The sequence below is a fragment of the Camelus dromedarius genome, chromosome X (assembly GCF_036321535.1).
Source record: "Camelus dromedarius isolate mCamDro1 chromosome X, mCamDro1.pat, whole genome shotgun sequence".
Classification (NCBI taxonomy): domain Eukaryota; kingdom Metazoa; phylum Chordata; class Mammalia; order Artiodactyla; family Camelidae; genus Camelus; species Camelus dromedarius.
In genome coordinates, this window is record NC_087472.1 from 6,223,791 (window position 1) to 6,243,685 (window position 19,895).

Sequence of the window (19,895 nt, forward strand, 5' to 3'; positions counted from 1 at the left end):
TGGGTGGGTCTTATCTAATCATCTAAAAGACCTTAACAGCAAAACTGAAGTTTCCCTGAAGAAGAAATTCTGCCTCAAGATGGCAGCATCAACTCTGGCCTGAGTTTTCAGCTGGCCAGGCTGCCCTATAAATTTTGAATTTGCCAGCACCCCCATCTGCATAAGCCAATACCTTAAAATAAAGGTATATCTATTTTATACATCCTACTGGTTTTGTTTCTCTGGAAAACCCTGACAGATACAGGATGTCTCTATTCCACCCACTGCTCTCTGTTTCCTCCCACTCATTCTTTCTGGACTCCTGAGATAGACTCAACTCATCTTTGACCTATATAGTCTTGCCCACGCCAATCCGTCCACCACACCACTCCATTGTGGACTTGTCAAGACATAAATCTGATCATGTCACTCACCTACTTAATACCTTTCAACAGCTGGTGATTATCCAGACAACCCAAATTCCTTCCCCAGTTCATGAGAGCTCATCTGCTCTGCACTTTGCTTACCACCCAGCCTCAGCTCTGTCATCTCCCTCCCATTCACATATTGTGGCCACACCAAACTTGCCCAGGCTCCTGATGCTCTCCCTTGCCTTTGCAAAAGCTTTCCCCTCCTTTCCCCCTAGCGAATTCCTCATCCTCCTTCAGCCTCATCCTATACACCACTTCTTTAGGAGATCTTTCCATAAGTTTGTTTCCTATGTCTGTGAGTCTCTGTGTTGTAATTAAGTTCATTCATGTATTTTTTTTTAGAGTCCACATATAAGTGATATCATATGGTATTTTCTTTCTTTTCCTGGCTTAAGTAAGTAGTATGCTATACACCAGAAATTGACACAACATTGTAAACTGACTATACGACAATAAAAAAAACTCTGTCTCCTAAATATCATAGCCATCCCACCCTTCTCTATTCTCTCTGCCATTGCATTGGCTTATTAGTCCAACAATCTGGCCTCTCTGCCTCTAGTCCTGCCCCCTTTAATCTATTTTTGGAAGATGAGTTAAAGAAGACCCCACTATGAACCTACTGTAGAGCACAGGAAACTATATTCAATTTCTTGTAATAAGCTATAATGGAAAAGAATCTGAAAAAAATATGTATATGTACATATATGTATATATATATATAAATGAGTCACTTTGCTGTACACCTGAAAGTAACATTGTAAATCAATTACATTTCAATAAAAATAAAATTAAAAACAAAACACCACTATGTCATATAGAATAGACACAATAATAGGTTTACTTGGGGTAGCTTACAAGCCCAAGTGTTAGTAAGATGAGGTACATAGTCTCATGTTCTTTCAGTATCCCACAGTGAGAACTGCCTCCCTTTGGGGACAGAAATTGATTGGATTTTTCAGTGGGGTTTCTGGAGTTGATGACAATGGCAAAGAATACATTGTATAACTAGGAGAGTCCTAAATAAGAGTGAGTACAATGTTCATCATGAAAACTGTAGAGTTCTCTGAAACCTCTAGTCATGGACTGGAGTCCAAGCCATGAGAACAAGATCCAGGGCTTAGGGGGAGGTGGTTTAGAGCTATGTGGCTAGCTCTTACAGTTGTTGTTGGACAGCTCACTTGCAGTGAGGTATTCAGCCAGAAGCAGCTGGAGCTGTTGGCCACAGTATACACACTGCCTAGTCAGTAAATAACCCAAAGCTACGCAGCTATCCAACACAATCAGAGGCAAGGAATAGAGAATACCTTTTTGGTAGTGAAACTCCCAGCTATCTCATTGGTAATCTCCCAGGTGACCCTTAGAAACACCTCCTGATGGGGGAAAGTCCATGTAAACTTGTGATAAACTGTGTCCCTAATGCCTCCAAGGAGATCCTGCTGATTGCACCAGAGGCTGGGGATATATAGCCAGTGCCCATTGGACCTCTGATTACCAAAGAGTCATGTGACTACCCTCACGAAGTGGGTAACCCTGTGTCCAAGTGGGAGGCAGTGGAGGCAAGGGAATCTGTCCTAGCACACAGAAAAACTAGTCCTGGAAGTGGGTGAGGAGCACAGAATGTGGCTTGGAGTTGGGTCCAAGATGACCCTCTGCATCCATTTAGCACGGACATCACGGAGTATGAACACACAAGTGGAGAAGATGATGGCAAACAGTGGCTGAGGCCACTGCCTGGTAGAAGCGATACCTGAGGCATTGTTTGGTAGTGGGATGCTAATAAGATCACTCAGAGCCAAATCAAGTTGTAGGGGACATATCTAGCTTTATGATAGTTGGCCCTATGGTCACTGCCCCAGACAATACAGTCTGCCCATATCTGGATTAGGAAAACCGAGAGGTCGTTTGCCCTCTGACGCTCTACTTGCTCCACGGGTTTGGCTGTCTCCATGCCTCACCAGTTGGGGCCGTTAAGCTACCCTCAGGAATGAACCAGATCTTATTTTATATCCCGGAATATAAAAGAGAAAAGCTCCACAGAGACCCAAGGCTAATAATTCCTTTACTCAAGGCAATTTCTTGAGATTGAGGAAGATGGCTTCATGACAAAGACGACTTTGTTCATGAACGTAAGAACCACAGGAGTGTCCTCCAACTTTCAGAGGAGGTGTGTGGCAAACCCAATGTCAGAGCTGTCTGCTCAGTGGGAAAGGACACCAGATGCCATTCCAAATTTGTGTCCATCCACATTTCCGTGATCCATGCAGTAAAAAGCTCCTAGCTACTCATCCTGGCCAGTGCAGATCCAAGAAAGGAGGGAAATTATTAGTACGTAGTGTGGAGAGTTTTGCAGTGTCCGATCTGCTGTGGAGAGCATAACTGCCCGACAGCCCCAGGTGCTGCGTTCTGTGTTTGTGCTGGGGTCGTGTTTCCTGTAGACTACTTTCAGTCAGTAATTGAGCACAGAGGAGGTACTGATGCAGCTCCATTCTTCTGAGTGGAAAATCTCCTTTGACAGGTGATTGTGGCTCAAGAACGTCCCATCATCCTGACTGAAATATACTTGGAACCACATTGTAGTCTAAGATCCTTCTTACTTCATCCTTTCTTCCTTTTCCTTAATAGATGTCAGATCTGCATCATGGTCTGAAGTCTCTCTTGACCTTCTCTGGTATGTGACAACGGTAGTCCGTCAGAGCCTGAAATCTGTGTGTGCTATCTGATTGGAGGAGATGGCCAGCAACCCTATACCTAGCGAGTGCATCCAAACTACGGGGGGCAGTGGGGCTATTAAGTGCATCTGCCACTATGAGCCAGTCCTGTCTTGTGCGGTATCACCAAGTTCACCTTGAATTATGTGCCTGTGTAGCTGTCATCGAATGCAGGCTCTGGGGCTGCCAGAAGCTTTTTTGTATGTCAAATGACAACACTTTGTGGTGATTTTGTTACTGTGGTGGCTCTGGATATGGACCCAGCAGGTCTCTATGGATACGACGGCTCACAGGCGCAACTGACCTTCTCATTGCAGATGCTTTGCTTTTCTCAGGATGTGTTCTTTTCCAGGAGACATATACATTAGTGACTTATTAACTGAGCTTGTGTGTGAGTTGTTTGTTTCCATAGGGTATGACTTTAATCGTCTTGTCCTGGGTGCCTTAATGACCTGACTAAAGAATGAAGCCATTAGCAGCAGCCCATGAGTCTTATTGCCAGAAACATCAGATGTGAGACTAGTCACAGTTACTTAAAACTCCATGGGATCAGAATGAGTTGGGGATGGGGAGGGGCAGGTGTTGTTTTACAGCTGCCTGTATTGCTTCTGTGGCTTCTTACTGCCGGGGTCCCCAGTTGAACTTGGCTACCAGTCTGGGGACTTATAGATTCTTAAATGACATCCCTATGTGCAGGATGTGCTGCCTCTAATGCCCAGAGGTCAAACAGGTGATAAGGGCTCTTTTTGTGTGGGGTCTGTAAGATCAGCAGTTTTTCCTTACTAGGTTGTGGAATATCTCTTTGGGCTGCTACTCCAATAGCCCCCAAGATAATGCACTCAAGTGGCCTGGCCCTGATCTTTTCCTCATTCAAGGCCCTGCCACCTGTAGACAGCTGTGGTTGGAGAGCATGCATTATGGTGAAAAGTTTCCTCTCTGGGGGCCACTATCAAAAATGTCATCAGTGTAATGGAATGGGCTTTCCCAACTCATCACTGATACATCGGAGTTATTAAGTATTGCTGGGGACGTTCAACATGCCTGAGGTAGGACAATAAAGGTGAACTTTATGCTCTGCGAAGTGAGAATAAAATAACTTTTTTCTTCTTCCTAGAGAAAACTAGAGAAGAGGACATTAGCAATGTCTAAGGCAATTCTGTCCAAGAGTAGTAGAATGTGGGTCATGCATGTAATTTAAAATTTTCTAGTTGTCACTGTGACAAATAAAGGTAAAAAGAGACAGGTTTAACTGATTTTAGTGACATAGTTCTGTTAACCCAATAGATCCAAAATACTAGCATTTCAGCATTTAAATATAAAAATAGACATTTTTTCATTCTTTTTCTCAAACTAAATCTTAAAAATTCATTGTGTATTCTACCCTTAGAATTGCATGTCTCAATTCAGACCAAACTTTGAGCATGCTACAGCCACACGTGGCTGGCCTGGACAGTTCAGCTGTAGGGCCATACACTGAGTGCCAGTAATGGATGGAGTGAGGTCAGTCATCTGTTGGTTTATCAGTTGCTTCAAGTGACTTCGTGGCCACTATTAAAGCCACAATGATCTGCAATCAGGGACCACAGATACTGGATTTGCTCGCTGGCTAAACAGGGCTGGGAGTAGGAAGACAGTGTGGACTACCACTCCTTCCTGACAAAGGAATAAGCCTTGTAGGTTTTCTTTCTCACCTCCTGGTATCTGAAACTGTTTCAAGCGCACAAGCCTGGCAGGCTTTGGAAACACAAGATGCTCTACAATCACCAGAAGGGATGGCAATGCCCACACCCACCCAACAGATCAGTGTGCTCTGCCGGGTTGAGGGGACCCAGCATGTCTGTACCAATTCTGCAGTCTGACAAAGGGACTGTGAGTTTGGGCCCATCAAAGGGGACAATGGGACCTACAGTAATTTTGCCAAGTCTTTAGGGTGTAAGTAAAACCAGTCCCAAATCCTGCCAGGGAAATTCATTTACTGCAGGTCTGTCAGGTCCAAGACAGACAGCTCCTTGGGCTCCGGTGCCTGGTAGGTCTGCGGAATCCACCCTGCACCCAGGTTCCAGGCCACACAGGCTAGGGTGGAAAGTCAGCGATCCCCATGAAGAGGGCAGAGGACTGGGCCGCGGGCCAAGTTTGTTTTTGAAGGGACTCAAATCAGGGTTGAAGGGCTCTCTAGCAGTCGGACTAGAAAATCAGTCTGCTGGGTGGCACAGAGGTCTGTGGGGATGGGGAGTGTCTTTGAGAGTCTCATTTCAGCAGCTACACTGCAGGACAGGTATCAGGCCTAAGAGGTTACCTTGCGTGTACTGTTCCGATGGCACTTGAGCCCAAAGGCTCTCTCCTCTCAACTTCTTTCTCCTTCAGGCTCACGAGGCTGGATGAACCAGGGGGTGCCAAGGGATCGTCTGGTCCCAATCCACCTTACAGAGAGGACCCTGCAGGGCCTTAGTGGCACATGGCATGGCCCTAGACAAGCACCGCAATAATAATGTTCACCAGTGATTTCAGCTCAGCCAGGTCTCCCACCATTAGTCCTAGGAGGGATGTCATCCAGCCATGGTATGGCTTAGCTGGTCCCTTTAGCACTTTCCCAAGGGCTAGAACTGGAGTAAGTGGAGTTTGACTCATGTGGGGCACCATCTGTGATGCAGTGGGCAAGGCAAACAGCAGACCACCATGCAAAAGGAAAAGGTTTCAATGAGGGAAAATTAGCCGCAAGGGTCAGCAAGAAGAGGCACGTGGATGCCCATCCTCTCCCAGAGAGACATGCAGAGGCCAGGGCACTGCTGGCTGTACCCCGGGGCTGCGCCCCAGGGGAAGGTGCTTCTTCCTTGGGAGTCTACCTTTCCGCAGGGCAAGCCTGCAGGTGGCCTTGCACGCAGAGGATCAAACCAGGGCTTAAATGCCAGCTGTCAGGGGTGCTGTCTGGGAACACAGGCTGCTAGCACCTGTGGCCTTGTGGGAAGCTGGATTTGGACTGTGGGGGCAGAGCTGCCCCCAGGAAGTTGGATTTGGGCCCAGTCCCTCCGGCCAGCTGGTTACCAGGCAACCTGACACAGACTCCTGGAGTCATGTGCAATCCTGTCTGTCTCTCCACACTTCTTTAAGGGTAAATCTGATTGTTTAAAGCCCATCAGTCTCCCTCAAGTCCAACCTCTAACAGGACACCGTAGGCTTTCCCTGACAGTATTTCCCATTTCACTTCTCTCACTCTCCATCTCAAATTCTATGTCCTCACCACACCGAAGCTTCAGGAAGTGCCCCGAATTGGCTTTTTCATGCCTTCATCATCAGCCCCGGCCTCTTTTTTTCCTGCCTAACTCCTCCAACTTGTCATCTTAGGTGAGATTTCACTTCACCTGAGAAGCCCTTGGCTGATGGTACCCCACCCCGATTCGGGCTGCTGCCCCTGTGTGCTCCTCCGCATCCTGTGCGTCTCAGCATTCACATACCACACGCTGGGATTGCCCACTGACTCACTCAACTTTCCCACTCGACATCAGCTTCTTGGAGGTGTGAAATACTATCTTTGTATCGCCAAGAATCTTGAAGTGTCTGCTATACAGTGAATGTTCAATAAATATTTAATGAGAACCAGATGAAATCAGGTGGGTAGCTCGTCAACAGTGACTCTCCGTAGCTTTCTCCATATAAAAGATGAATACCTTACACAACTTTGGAGTCAGGATACCGTAGCAACCATTTATTTAACCCAAGAAACTAAAACCTGGAGACCTGAAGTAACTTTTCCGGTTACCTCAGAGCTATTCTCTGCCCTGGTCAAGTGTGAAGTTTACTTCCTGATCCCTCCCTTTTCAAAACGTAACTCCTCAGGTTCCTTTTTAATATGCAGTATCTATGCTGCACTTGCAACTCTTTTTCGGGGGGAATTAGGTTTATTTACTTATTGATTTACTGATTCAGTGACCAACTGAGGTACTGCGGACTGAACCCAGGACCTTGTGCATGCACTCTACCACCGACCTATGCCCTTCCCTCCAGTACTTGAAACTCTTAATGACAGATATTCTTTGGGCACTATCACTCTATCCTTTGATGCAATACCTTACTGGTTTTGATCGCCAGGGAAATCTGACAAAGACGCCTTAGTATTTACCAAAAATAACACAGTTCTTTTTTTTTCTTCTCTGAGCATAAACCATCTAACTTCTGTATGATACTGAATAATGATAATATTCCCCAATTCTCACAATTCAAACCATTATCTGTTGACACTAATCTTCCTTCCAATTTCCAACCTACCCCTGTAATCAAGTGTACGATATACAGAAATTGGTGGGAAGACCTTTAGGCACTTAGTTTTGAAGCTTGGCCTTTTAATCATTTAGCAAGTGCCACTTGCAAAGATTTGAAGCTTGGCCTTTAATCATTTAGTGAGTGGAACTTGCTAAGACCTTTAATGCCTCTCTCATTGACATAAAACTCATTAGCATAAAAATAGATTTTCCTATTTCTTCATGGAAAGTTCTGAGAAAAATGGAAAGAAAATTTCTAGATAGCCCCAAATAAAAATTTTAAAGTCCTAAATACACACATAGAAGAAATGATGCTCAAGATTGAAATACTGGTACCTGTTAAACCTTCTGAGCAATCTAGACTAGCATCTGGTAATAGCTATTTCAGAATAACTGGTCATCAGAGGCATTAGAGGGTTATGAGGGAAAGATGCTATTTATGGCCGTGAACCAAACTGGCTCAATAGTGATCAAATCAGTATATTGACTCTAAAAGGCACGATATTCCTAACCGCCAGGAGCCCTAAGATCATGATCAGAAGAGAGAAATGCTGCTGAGTGAGCCAAGATGAGTCTCAAGCCCTCTGCTGCCAACAGGTTGTTCATGTGTAGCAAGCACTGAAACGTGAAACCAGGAAAGCCCTACAGTTACCTGAAGATGGTTTCTATTTCCCACCTCTAATGGACTGTGCCAGAGTACGGGTAACAGAACGGGTAACAGAAATCCAGGAAAGTACCAGCATGAGAAACTAGAAAAGCAGAAAACAAAGATGGACTTTTCTGAAGGAAAAAAAACACAAAAACAAAAAGCCAACCATTTATGCAGAGACTGTCCCACGTCACTGGATCATTCGGGATTCTAACACTGGGTAGAACTTTGACACTATCACCTCTCCATTTCTATCTTCTTTTCTAGGCTGTGCCAGTTCCCTGAAGGGACCACAACAGCCAATTCAGACTCATTCTGCCTACAAACCTATCATTTCTTTTATTACCGAGATACTGACATCAAAACATTTTTTAAATACATAGACAAATTCAATATTTTCTAACTGGCAGGGCATGTTTGTGTGTGCACAGACAGAAGGATGTGTTTAATATGGTTTAGCAGCAACCTATGTAATTAATGTGTTCAAATCCTCTGAGAAAATGTAGAATTATTTGCAAATATTTACATTTTTGCCTTTTAAGGGTACATAAAAGATTATGTGCAAGGAATACTATATGTTTTGCATGATAAATACCTCCCCCCTCCCCCATAGCTTCAATTTTTGTTATATTTAGAAATTTAAGACCAGGAGCAAACATCTGTCAGACTAATTTTTTGCTTTTTCATAAGTGCAACTTTTTAATAAAAATTTACATCTAGATAAACAATCTTCAGATTTTTGAAACTTTAATAAGATTTTAAAAACATCATGACTTTGAACTGAAAAACATACACGTTTAGCACACAAATATTGTAATATGAATCAACTCCAACTCCATTTGAAAACATGTGACTCAAATTACAGTTTTAGAGGTTAGTAATTCACATTTAAGCAAGTTAGCGCCTTGCTGAATTCAGCCTTTGTAAAAAAAGAGACTTAGTGCATATTGTAATGGCACAATGTGCTTTTGTACCATTTTGTTGATTTTTTTTCACCTTATTAAACAAGATCAAGTTCTTGAAACTTGGTAGATAACGGCTAACTTCCTATGACATGTGAAATTTCCAATGGTAACAGTTACATTTTGTAACAGAACACTTTCTATAGATTTCTTTTCCTACCTTAAAATTTTAAAAGCAATCATTTGTAAGGATTGCATCAACGTCAATTTAGCAGAGGAAGATCAAACTTTATTGAAACTGCTTGCATACAAAATATATTGCACTATAACCAAACAAATGTCAACATAAAATCCAATCTGTTGTCGCTAATATGTACAGAGAATATTGCCCAAGAGCAGTTACATTACAAGGTCATTCTACCTTGGTTAATTATCTACAGTATTTTAAACCAAACAGCTTACAGATGATGTGTGCAAGGTACCAATTTCTGTTTTCAAATACTATACATTCCCAGAATAAATAACTAGAAATCAACATTAATGTTTGGCAATATTTTTAAAAGACTTGTTAATATTCTTGAAATCATGTGCAGTTTGTTGCCATTTTTATATGCTTATTTGTATGCAAGGAAAAGTAACCGTAAAATGAAAATTCAAAGAAACAAACTCACAAAGTACATCAGAGGCAGAACTTCGGTTTGTACGGCTCTGTACAGATTCAGTGGTACCCCTACTTGGAGTCATTTTTTTTTTTTTAAGAAAAATATAACATCTTAGAGTGAAGGTCCTTCACATATTTTTCCTCAGGAAATTTCATTCATTAAAAAAAAAAAAAAGACTCAAAACCAAAACCCAACACATCAAAGAACAAAAGAGAAAAAAAACTAAAGAAAAAAAGGTATTATTTGTTAACCAATCCTAGTCTGCTTTCCAATTCTGCTTATACATTAGACCTAGTATTTCAAAGTTCACAAAACATTTAACCTGCTTCCAATGTTTCTTAGACAAAGTACCTGTACTTCACAGGATTATTATGCACATGTGGAAATGACCTTCCCATCTCCTCCAAATAAGCTTGAAATTAAAACATGAAAAACTTCACAAAACTCGGGGAGGACAAAATAAAAACAGCTCTAAGTTAAAACTGGTCATCAGGCCAAAGAGCAGGCACATCCTACTAACTTCCGACCAGGAAGATTTGTTCCTAGCTGAAAACATTTTAGCCTCTCTCAAATGAAAAGACAGTTATTTCTTCTCCTGTCTATACAAAAAAATTACACATCCCTCTCAATAACACTATTTGTCAAACTTCAGTGCAACAAAACAAAAACAAAAACAAGTCCTATTCTTTATACTGCCTAACCTGATGTTTATGGAAGGAAAAAAAATATGGAAAGCATGCATTCTTCTATAAAGTACTAATGTTTGACAGGGTTTGCTACATTTTTTTTTTAACATTTAGTGTTCCCAACTTATCTTCCCTGAACTCTGCATCCAAATATAATATTCCTACCTGCCAAGATATAAAAAAGGCACAGATCATACAACTTTTTTTTTGCTAATGAAAATGACAAACGTCACATCACACACATCTCAGGGTCCACTAAAATACTGGAAAAGTGGACCAAAACATAAACTGACACAGGACATGAAATGACATAATATTTCGTGGACTTCTATATGAGATTGAAAACAGAAGTCTAATATGATTACCATAAATGCTATTTATTCAGAAAAACTGAAATGTACCAGTGAGTTATCACCTAATGCAGGAAAATAGTCCAAATTAACAAAAAATACCACTGCTTGGTATTTAAAAAATAAACCAAACTAAAATCCTTTCCTGAAGTGCTAAGTATACATAATTGCTTAAAAGTAATGTTTCAAAATTTTAAGACCTCTTTTTGTGCAAATTTGAAAATTGTTGCTTATGGCCAATACCAAAAAAATAAAATTCTTAACAGAATTTGTGTTCATTTCATGCCCTGTGCCACCTTGCCTACTATTTGTCTTTGGCCTAACAAAGTTTTCTAATATGGAATAAGAATTACGGAAATGGTATAGGAAATATAACTCCAGAATTACGCAGTTTAGGGTACTCCATTCACAAGTGGTTGCTGACCATCCACGCTGTCTGGCTTTTCCTTCTTCTGGTTACGATCTTTACCCGTGCGCAGCCGATTACCTTCACTGGAGGTATTCTGTAATGTTTTAGTGTGGACACTCCTTTCATTATTGCAGTCAACTCTGATCTAAAACAAGTTATAGTTGTTATATACACAGACTGTATCCTATTATAATCTGTAATTGGCCTGACAAGAAATTTAAGCCCGAAGTGTAAATTCCACATGTTAAAAGGGGAAATGGGGTGAGAATAGAAGAAGTGCAAGAAATTAAGGTCAGGTAGGATCTTTATTTGGCTTATGGTTTTAAAACACTCTTCTTCTTTAACTGGAACACATTGGTCATCTCACTGCGTCCAAAGTTAGATAAAAACTCACAATCCTACCGTGTCTTCTTCTATGCAGAACAAAACAGTGAGAAACAAACAGTTAAAATGAATTACTATTACTGATTACAAGATACACATGTCTATAATACTAGAGCTCAAAAAAAATGGGTTATTCTTCAAAGACTGTGAAACCCAGGAGGAGAGACACAAATTAGTATCTTACTATTCTGATGTTACCAGGGTAGAAACTCAACTCACTGACTTATTAACTAGCCTTTAGTTGACACCTTTATATCCATCATGGGTATGATTATGTTCTCTATACTGAGGGCACCCACTGTCTTACAGTAAAAAATATGAGTGTTGGTTTCCAATAGCTTGTATTTCAGTAAGGTGAGTCACATGATCAGACAACTTGAACACTGAAGAGGAAGAACAGTATAGGGAAATGTGAAGACACTAAAGTGGGGAAGGACTGGAATCCCAGGAAGAGTGTAAAGATGAAGACAGTTTAAAAATAGTATTCTGAGATTTAAGATGATTTAAGTGCCAACACTGAACACTTAAAACACTGCTAATGGAATTCTAGATGCTACGCAAAAGGAAGATAATATTGACCAATAAGCCTAAAACAACTAAAAATATTGATCTATTTCAAGTATAAATGCTATATATAATCCCAACATGGTTCATTGTAATTTCAAAATGTATTTAAGTGTTGGTCCTGAGTGTGTGTTTTAAATGTTTGGTTTTTAAGAGGGGAATTACAAAACTGGTACATAAATGCCTTACATCTCTGTAAAGCATATGTATGTACATCATTTCATCCATCTCTTTATCTAGGTCTAAGGTCTTTTCTATGCTGGTCCTAAGAACCCACCAATAGTTAACACCAACTTACAACCACTATGAATTCTAAGGAACAGTCCATTATGAAGTTCCTGCTCTTAAGTATTTCTCATTAACCTTGTGTATTGGTCCCAAATCAATCCATAGTCATGAAGGAACCCTAACTACTTGGATTAAGAATTCAGAGTTAAAGCAGCAGCAGAAGAGAATATGGGTTCTGGGAATCAGATACCAGGGATCGAATATCACTCCACCATATGCTAATTATGTGACTGTGGGTAAAAGACTCAATCTTTCTAAACTTCAGTACACTCACCTACAAAACAGAATAATAAAACTTCTTACCTCAGCGGGTTGCTGAAAGATCAAATGAGATAAAACATACACAAAGCGCTCTGCAGAGGTGTCTGGACATGCTCAGAGGTCATTTGAAAATTACTTTACAGTGGGTTCAGCACAGGTGATGACCATTTGAGATGGGGTTCTCAGAACAGCGGCTGGCTGTTAGTAAGGAGCTGACTGATGCAGCTGGGCCAGCTGAGTATCAGCAGCTCTGTCTATCAGGATGATTATTCATGAGCTAGACACCTTCTTTTCCTTACTTTCCACACCAAGAGGACACTCTATTCCTGCAACTCAGGGGAGGAGGGACCCACAGGACTTTACTCAAGTCTCTCTTGGTACATTCCTGGATGTTTCTTTTCTTGGACAACTGGGGTGGGGGTGAGGGGACTACCAATGTGGTTTTGAAGTCACTCTGTGGCTATCAAAGTCTTTACAAGTACTTAATATATTTTCTATAGGAATCTTTTTTGTATACTTGTCACAAAGGACTAAGATTGCCGACAATTAGAATGTTGAAAAGAAAATATTTCACATATACCAAATTCACAACCTCTGAACACGTTTTAAAAAGGTAAAAGAAACTCATAAATCTCAAACTACTATAACTCACACAATTTAGATGAAAAGAGACACACAGGTTTACCTGAAGGGATCCGTCTGCTGCTCTTCCTTTAGCCTCTCTTGGGTTACGTGGACGATTATCTGTTCGGGAGTGATCGTCGTTTCCTATATGGACATTTTAAAAAGGTTCAATAGTCACTGATTCTAACCTGCTTATTGGAAATTCCTTATTCCCACATCCTCAAATTTATTTATACCAACCACAGAATCTAAAATATAATCAATAACCCAGTGATTCCAATTGCATACTGGCTAATAATCTACCATGCTACCAAGAAACAGAAAATGTTTCTAAGGCATCACAATTCTGCATCAACTGTGTTACAGGTCAACTTGAACTAATGATCAGTTGTTATGTGTAGAATATCTGAATAAACTAACTAGTTATCAGTGTTTATTCATATATTCTACATGAACCAGACGGAAGGCTGTCTAATGTTGCTAACTACACGAATGAAAGGCTGAGCTTTTCCTATGGTGACCAGTACAAAGCAGGGTAAATAGGGCCTTGGTAATATGTCACTGAATCACCAACATTTTTCATCGAACTTCAGATAGTTGTTACAAAGTCATCTTTATTTCTTAACAAATGAAAACCTCTGTACCTTTGAAGCCGCCTCCGCGTCCTCTTCCTCCCTGTCCTCTTCCTCCACCTCCACGCCGTCGGCCGTCTCCTCTGCGCAGGAAGTTCTCCCTCTCTTCCTCTGTTGGAGCTAATGACCAATCACTGAGTTCGTCTCTGTGGTCAGATTCTGTTTCAGAAGCATTTGATGCTTCAGAATTAGTTCCTATCGAGAGTTAAAAGTTATATACCGTTGTCCGACTTAAAAAAAAAAAGTTAGGTTAACAGAAGCTTCCAGAGACGTTTCAGGGGTAATCCATTACTCTTCCCAATTTCTAAGCCCACCAAAGACTATTATCACCTTCCATTTTGTAAAACAAATTATCTTAAATTCAGAATGAAGGGTTTCACAATATTTGAGGTAATTTTTGTCTTAAACATTTTTGGTTCTCATTAAAAAAAATTAAAGGTATTTTATTAGCCGTCTAAGTTCAAACCTGAGTATGCCACACCATTAAACAGCTGTGCTCCTTTAAACATCTGCGCTCTCTGGAGGAAAAGTTGTCTACATCAGTTAAACGCAATACCTTGATAAACAAAACCTCTGTAAAGAGATTTCCTTTTAACGAGGTTTGGCCCAGGGACAGAGGGGAATGCACATGCTCTGGTCACCTCTGAGAGGCTGGCAGAGAAGGCCGCCATGGCAACTATCTCAGGGAAGGGTCTCCTGTGGGATCAGGGACTGGACCTTGCTGGGTGGGGATATGCTGCCTGATGCTTGGTCCACAACCTTCCCTCCCACTCCCACTGGAATAATTGATCTTTATAAAGGAATTATCGTAACAAACTTGTTATGCTTGAGGGGGTAGGTTACTGACACAGGGGAGGGGAGTGGGAGAAAAGAGCTCCATGGTGAGGTGGGACTTCAACAGCATAAAGATCAGACTGTTGGGAGAGGGGTTAGGGGTTAGGTTCAAGGTTGGCCTTAGGAGTAGGTGTCACTCCCCCACTCCAGAATATCAACTCTACTACCTCTCTCTCTTCCTCTGTTGGAGCTAATGACCAATTATAGCTTCACCATTATAGCTTCATTCCTGTGGATCTTGAAGACTTTTCCATCTTAAAGAGTTCCTTTTTGAAATGCAAATATTTGTGAGATGGATTATACCTTACACCATCATTAGCAAGTTACATAGTAGATACACAGTTGAGCAAGAAAGACAGTAGGCACTGGCAGGTGGGACAGCGTTCAGTGAAAGGTACTGGGAGAGAAGAAAGAAGCACTGATAGAAGAGCTGGGAAGGCAAAGAGAAACTTCGCCTACTTCTTGACTGTGCCTAGGGCTGATTTTGGCCATGCCACTCAAAATCACCTTATGAGCCACAGGATGCAGACCCCTGATTTACACAGTCCATCCAGCAAGTATGACCAGCACATGCCTGACAAAAAATGAGCCACAGTACACAAATGAAAAAAGTTTTGGCTATACAGTAATAAAATCAGGAAAGGCCTTAGGAAAGTCATCAACATACAAGGGCTTAAGCAGATTTATCCCCAGTCATAATGTGGACAGAACTCACACCTGCCCTGTGAACTCTATGTGTTATAATCAGGTTTTTACTCTATATGTCTCTTGCAACACAATTTGTCCCACTGTGAATTGGAAACCAGGTAGTGAGAAATTGTTATAATGGGGTTCTAATGAATATTAGAGATTAGCAGCTATTAAGTCTAGGAACAGATAAAGTTACTGAGTAAAATGCTTAGTTTGTACCTGAAGTATATCCAGGACCGCGTCTGCCGTGCCCCCTATTTCTGTAAGGTCTACTACCTCGACCCATTCCTTGACCATCATCAGTCACAAAGCCTTTTTCCTTATCTGTACGATTTGGTGGTGGTCTAGAACTAGCTCCAATCTGTCGCAACTGCTCATCAATTTGTAATCTCTCCAAACGCAACTGGTCTACTTCCTATTTAAAATATACAAGATAACAGTAAAAATAATTTGACATTTTGCTTAATAATACCTTTCTCCTTTTCATCAGATAAAAAGTATACTGGAAATATTTCAATTTCAGTTCGAAATTTACAGTAAACACTGTTACACAGAATTATCAGGAAATTGAATGGTCTCCTTAAAAAGAAAATTACTATAGATAACAGATTACTGATGTCCAGAATTAGAGATATAACAAAAATACTCAGCATTAAAATTATACTGCTAGAATTTAAAGTTATCTAATTTGGCACTATTATCCAATAGAATCTGCTAAGGCACAAATATGCTAGTTTTGGGACTTCTTGATAATAGGATATTGAAAAAAACAACTCTAAAACGTACAAATACAAATAAATGACATTTAAGGTTTCACCAGCTAACCTTAAAAACCACACATTGTAAATAATCTTATTTGAAATAGATTTTCCAGTTAATATCTGAATTAACAACATTGAGTTTGGGACATCTTCTGTTTTCAAAGAACATATACTATGGTAGGTCTTTGGATATGACTATATAATTAAGAAACAATTATTTTCAATGAACTAAAGATGCTTATATTCCTTCTATTGTGGGAGAGGACTATTTAATAGTTGACCAAAAAAGTTGGAGGTCTTATATCATGCCTTGAAAACCTCTTAAAAACAACAACTCTACTACAACAAGTATGATAAACAGTATAAATTCAGTTGATTAAAATATACACCTGGGGTACACTGACAGACCCTTACACACAATGCTTCCAATATGCTGTGTTCTGTCAAATTCAGATGAACTCTCAATTCTAACCCTTGTCCTTCCAATTTACCCCAAAACATCTATTTACTAGCTACAGGGAACTGCAGCCACAACTAGAGTAGCACTGAGTGTCTCAGTCAAGCAGAGGCCATCTCAGGGACTGTCTACATGAACAGTCACTGGGGAAATCCCTGAAAAGCTAAGTTCCTAAAGCCTAGGTTATGGCAGCTTCTGGAAAAGGGCAGATAAGTAAGGATCTAGGAGTTTCATCTGTGCTCTGAACCGGAATTTGTTTTACAAAGGATTTGAGCAAAGGAGAGACTGCAGCTGAGTGAGTGGCTTACTCCAAAAGTACAATTATAGCTCATGGAATGGGGGTTATATCTTGCAAAACAGAATGGTAGTCCAGGTTATCCCACTGGGGCAAAGCAGTCACCTTTTGGTGAGAGATGCCAGGCCCAATCAAGGGAAGATCTGGTGATGGAAAGAATGGCAACAGGACAGCTGCTGATAACCAAAAAAGATATTCAATTGTAAAGAATAAATCAAAAGATCTAATATTAGTCAAAAGAACAAGGGATTGATAAAATGCAACCCTAACTCTTCAGGTCTTCAAAATTATTTAAGCTAAGAATATGAAGGAAAACACATACAACAGATTACACGTAAAACACACTTTAAAATAAAAACAAATAAGCAAATCAATGGGGTATCCTAACCATGCAGACCTTGCTGGATGAAACCTCCACACTTTTAATTGTTAACTAATCATCATAAGAATAAGAAGTGCCTGGCTATTGTATTTTCCTTCCTTCTCTGCATATAACTAGAAATTGTTTAAATTTCTTTCTTTCAAGAAATCATCAAAAATTCTTATTAAAATAGCATAGGAAAACAGAAAGTTGGATTATTTATAAAATGCTATTTAGTACCAGTTGCAATGTATTTTTGATATATGTAGTTATAAAGAAGAAATTATAAAAGTGACATGGATAAAATTCTATTTTATTGAATCACAGAACATTTTGGCCAAAAGAAATTTTAAAAAGCACCTAGTCTAGGGAAGTGATTTGCCTAAAGTCATTGAACTGGCTCACGGCAGAAGAAAGACTACAAGCAAACTGCTGCATCGCCAATCTAGTGCTCTTCCTGCTATACCTCGCAGCCTCCTGGTTCCTGCTTCCCAGTTTGCAATCTTAGAGGAGGTATAGTGATACAAATACTAACTAAAATGATCATTCACAAGAAGACACAAATTGTTTATATTTTGTATAAGAGTATAGAGAAAAATTCGAAGGGTAAACATTTAAACAGAGGACTTCATGAAACTCTGGGATTTCCCTGATAAATGACATAAAAGGGACAACAAAGGCAAGTGTTACAGACACAAGATTTGGCCTGGGAAAAACTCACATGGGCTAGAAAGGATCAACTGGATGAAAAGGTGCTGTAAAGGATTGCCTACAGTGAGTATAAGGGTTTATTTAGCAGGAGAATAATGGGGAATAGGGAAATTTATTGAGAAGTGGGATATTGGTCCTTAAATTTATAATGATGGAAAATTGACTTCTGTTTTCAGAAGGAATATAATAAGCTAAACAAAGTGAGTATTTTTTTCTATTATCTTTTACAGGTCATTCATCATAATGTACAGATTAGAATGTCTTAACTGCTTTAAGATTTACTATGGAGTTTTTAGATTTTAGTGCAAAAGGATTAAAAGTTAAAGCTCTTCCTGTTCTTACCTTTAAATAGTTCAGATGGTAATCCAAAAGAACAGTGGCATTAGCGATGCTGTCCTTTGTTCCCACAAAAACAAATGGTACCATACCCTGAAAGAGAAATGGCAATAATCCTATAAAATTAATGATGAGTTACTCTGAAAAAATGCAAACGATGACTAAATCCCTATCACAGGGTCTGATAAATAGTAGGTACACAAATGTTTGTTGAAAATACAAACCAATACATAAAACAAAAGTAGTTGGTATATTTTACACATCTACTGTGTATAAACACAGATCAATATAGCAACCCCTTAAATGTGTCATGTTATTATGATTTAAACACTACTATTAAATGTTGGCAAACTCAAATTATGTAACTCAAAATTATGCAAGCTTTAACAAGAGATGCATAAACAAAATGAATACTTTTAAATACTTTCATTTACTACAGGTTTCATCTAGATAAAATTATTTAAAAAATAGTTCAAAATTCAATACTAGGGTAGAAAAATAAAAACTAAATCAACTTTGCTAACCAAGTCAAGAATACAAACAAAACAAAAAAAAATAGGATAAATTAAAATGCACTTAGTAATTATTCTGTGAGAAAAAAAGCTAGACACATCCATGAGCATAAAATTTAGCATTTTAACATTTCAATAATGTAGTCTGAATACTATTAAAGGGCTGAGTCATAAGGAAAGTTTGATCTCTCAATGGTACTGCTTTAATATAAGGATACATTTTGAAAAAGGAGTATACTAAAAACATATACTTCTAGCCCATCAGTACAAATGAGAAAAAAACTACTTCTTGTCTTAAGTTATAGGGAAGCCTACGTCAGTTACGCAAACTAATAGGTGGCAACTATGACATCCAAAGTTGAGAATAATTCAATATTCTGCTACTGATGAAATTCACATGGTTACTGATATTCACAAGTGACTAAAGAAAAGCACACAGAAGCTTTGACGTAGATATGTTAGAATTTTCCAGGTGAAGTTTCTAGGTGTGAGAAGCCAAGAAGCTGTCTCTTTAGCAAGTTATCACTCTTTTAAAAGAGCATTTGTCTGATAGGTGTGGCTACTGCTAGGCTGCTTTTGTTTGCTTGCACTCAGTACACAGCATCTTAAACGTATGTGGGGTTGGAATGGGTTTTTTCTTTTTCCTTCCACATGAACATGGCTGTTGATGGGGCACAAAGCTGAACAATTAGGAAATACTGCTTGCAGACTGACATTCACCTGGTAGGCAAGGCACTGCTTCCTAGTAGCAATGACCACCTAAAGAATCAGGTGCCACGGGCTTCATATGGAATTTTTTTTGCACTGAATAATTATGAACTGTGGAAATAATCAGGCCTATGAATCAGATCTCTTTTCCTCAAAAACATTTTTAACTGCTGAGCTTTTTCCCCAACTGACTTTGTTACTAAGCAATTAATCATATTATTTTTCAAAACGTCCTATGATGAAATGCCATGCTTTCCCTCTGGATCACATACGACCAAAATAAACTTTAAAACCCTATGTCACAGATTTAATTTGATCAACTTTAGAGCAAATAATTTCAAAAAATTTTCTCTTTCAACATATCTAAACTGTTGGTAAACCCAAGTGTCAGTCTAATTTAAGCACATCACTAGTGGACCAGAATAGTTTAAGACAAAGAAAGGCA

General features: G+C 39.7%; 1 protein-coding gene across 20 annotated transcripts in view; it reads right to left on the reverse strand.

Annotated features, from left to right (window-relative positions):
- Positions 1-8,753: 8,753 nt before the first annotated feature.
- FMR1 (fragile X messenger ribonucleoprotein 1) overlaps positions 8,754-19,895 on the reverse strand; it is a 36,900-nt gene continuing 25,758 nt past the window's right edge. For 3 of the 20 annotated variants that reach the window (XM_031445526.2, XM_010978791.3, XM_031445537.2), the window contains 5 exons: positions 18,237-18,323; positions 15,529-15,724; positions 13,798-13,980; positions 13,215-13,297; positions 8,754-11,177 (listed from right to left, as the gene is read on the reverse strand). In XM_031445526.2, coding sequence (XP_031301386.1) covers positions 11,016-11,177; positions 13,215-13,297; positions 13,798-13,980; positions 15,529-15,724; positions 18,237-18,323 — 711 coding nt within the window. In that variant the 3' untranslated portion in view covers positions 8,754-11,015. Of the gene's footprint in view, positions 11,178-11,318; positions 11,446-13,214; positions 13,298-13,797; positions 14,810-15,528; positions 15,725-18,236; positions 18,324-19,895 lie in introns of those variants that run through there. The other 17 variants (XM_031445536.2, XM_031445531.2, XM_031445532.2 and 14 more) reach the window with 12 other exon arrangements.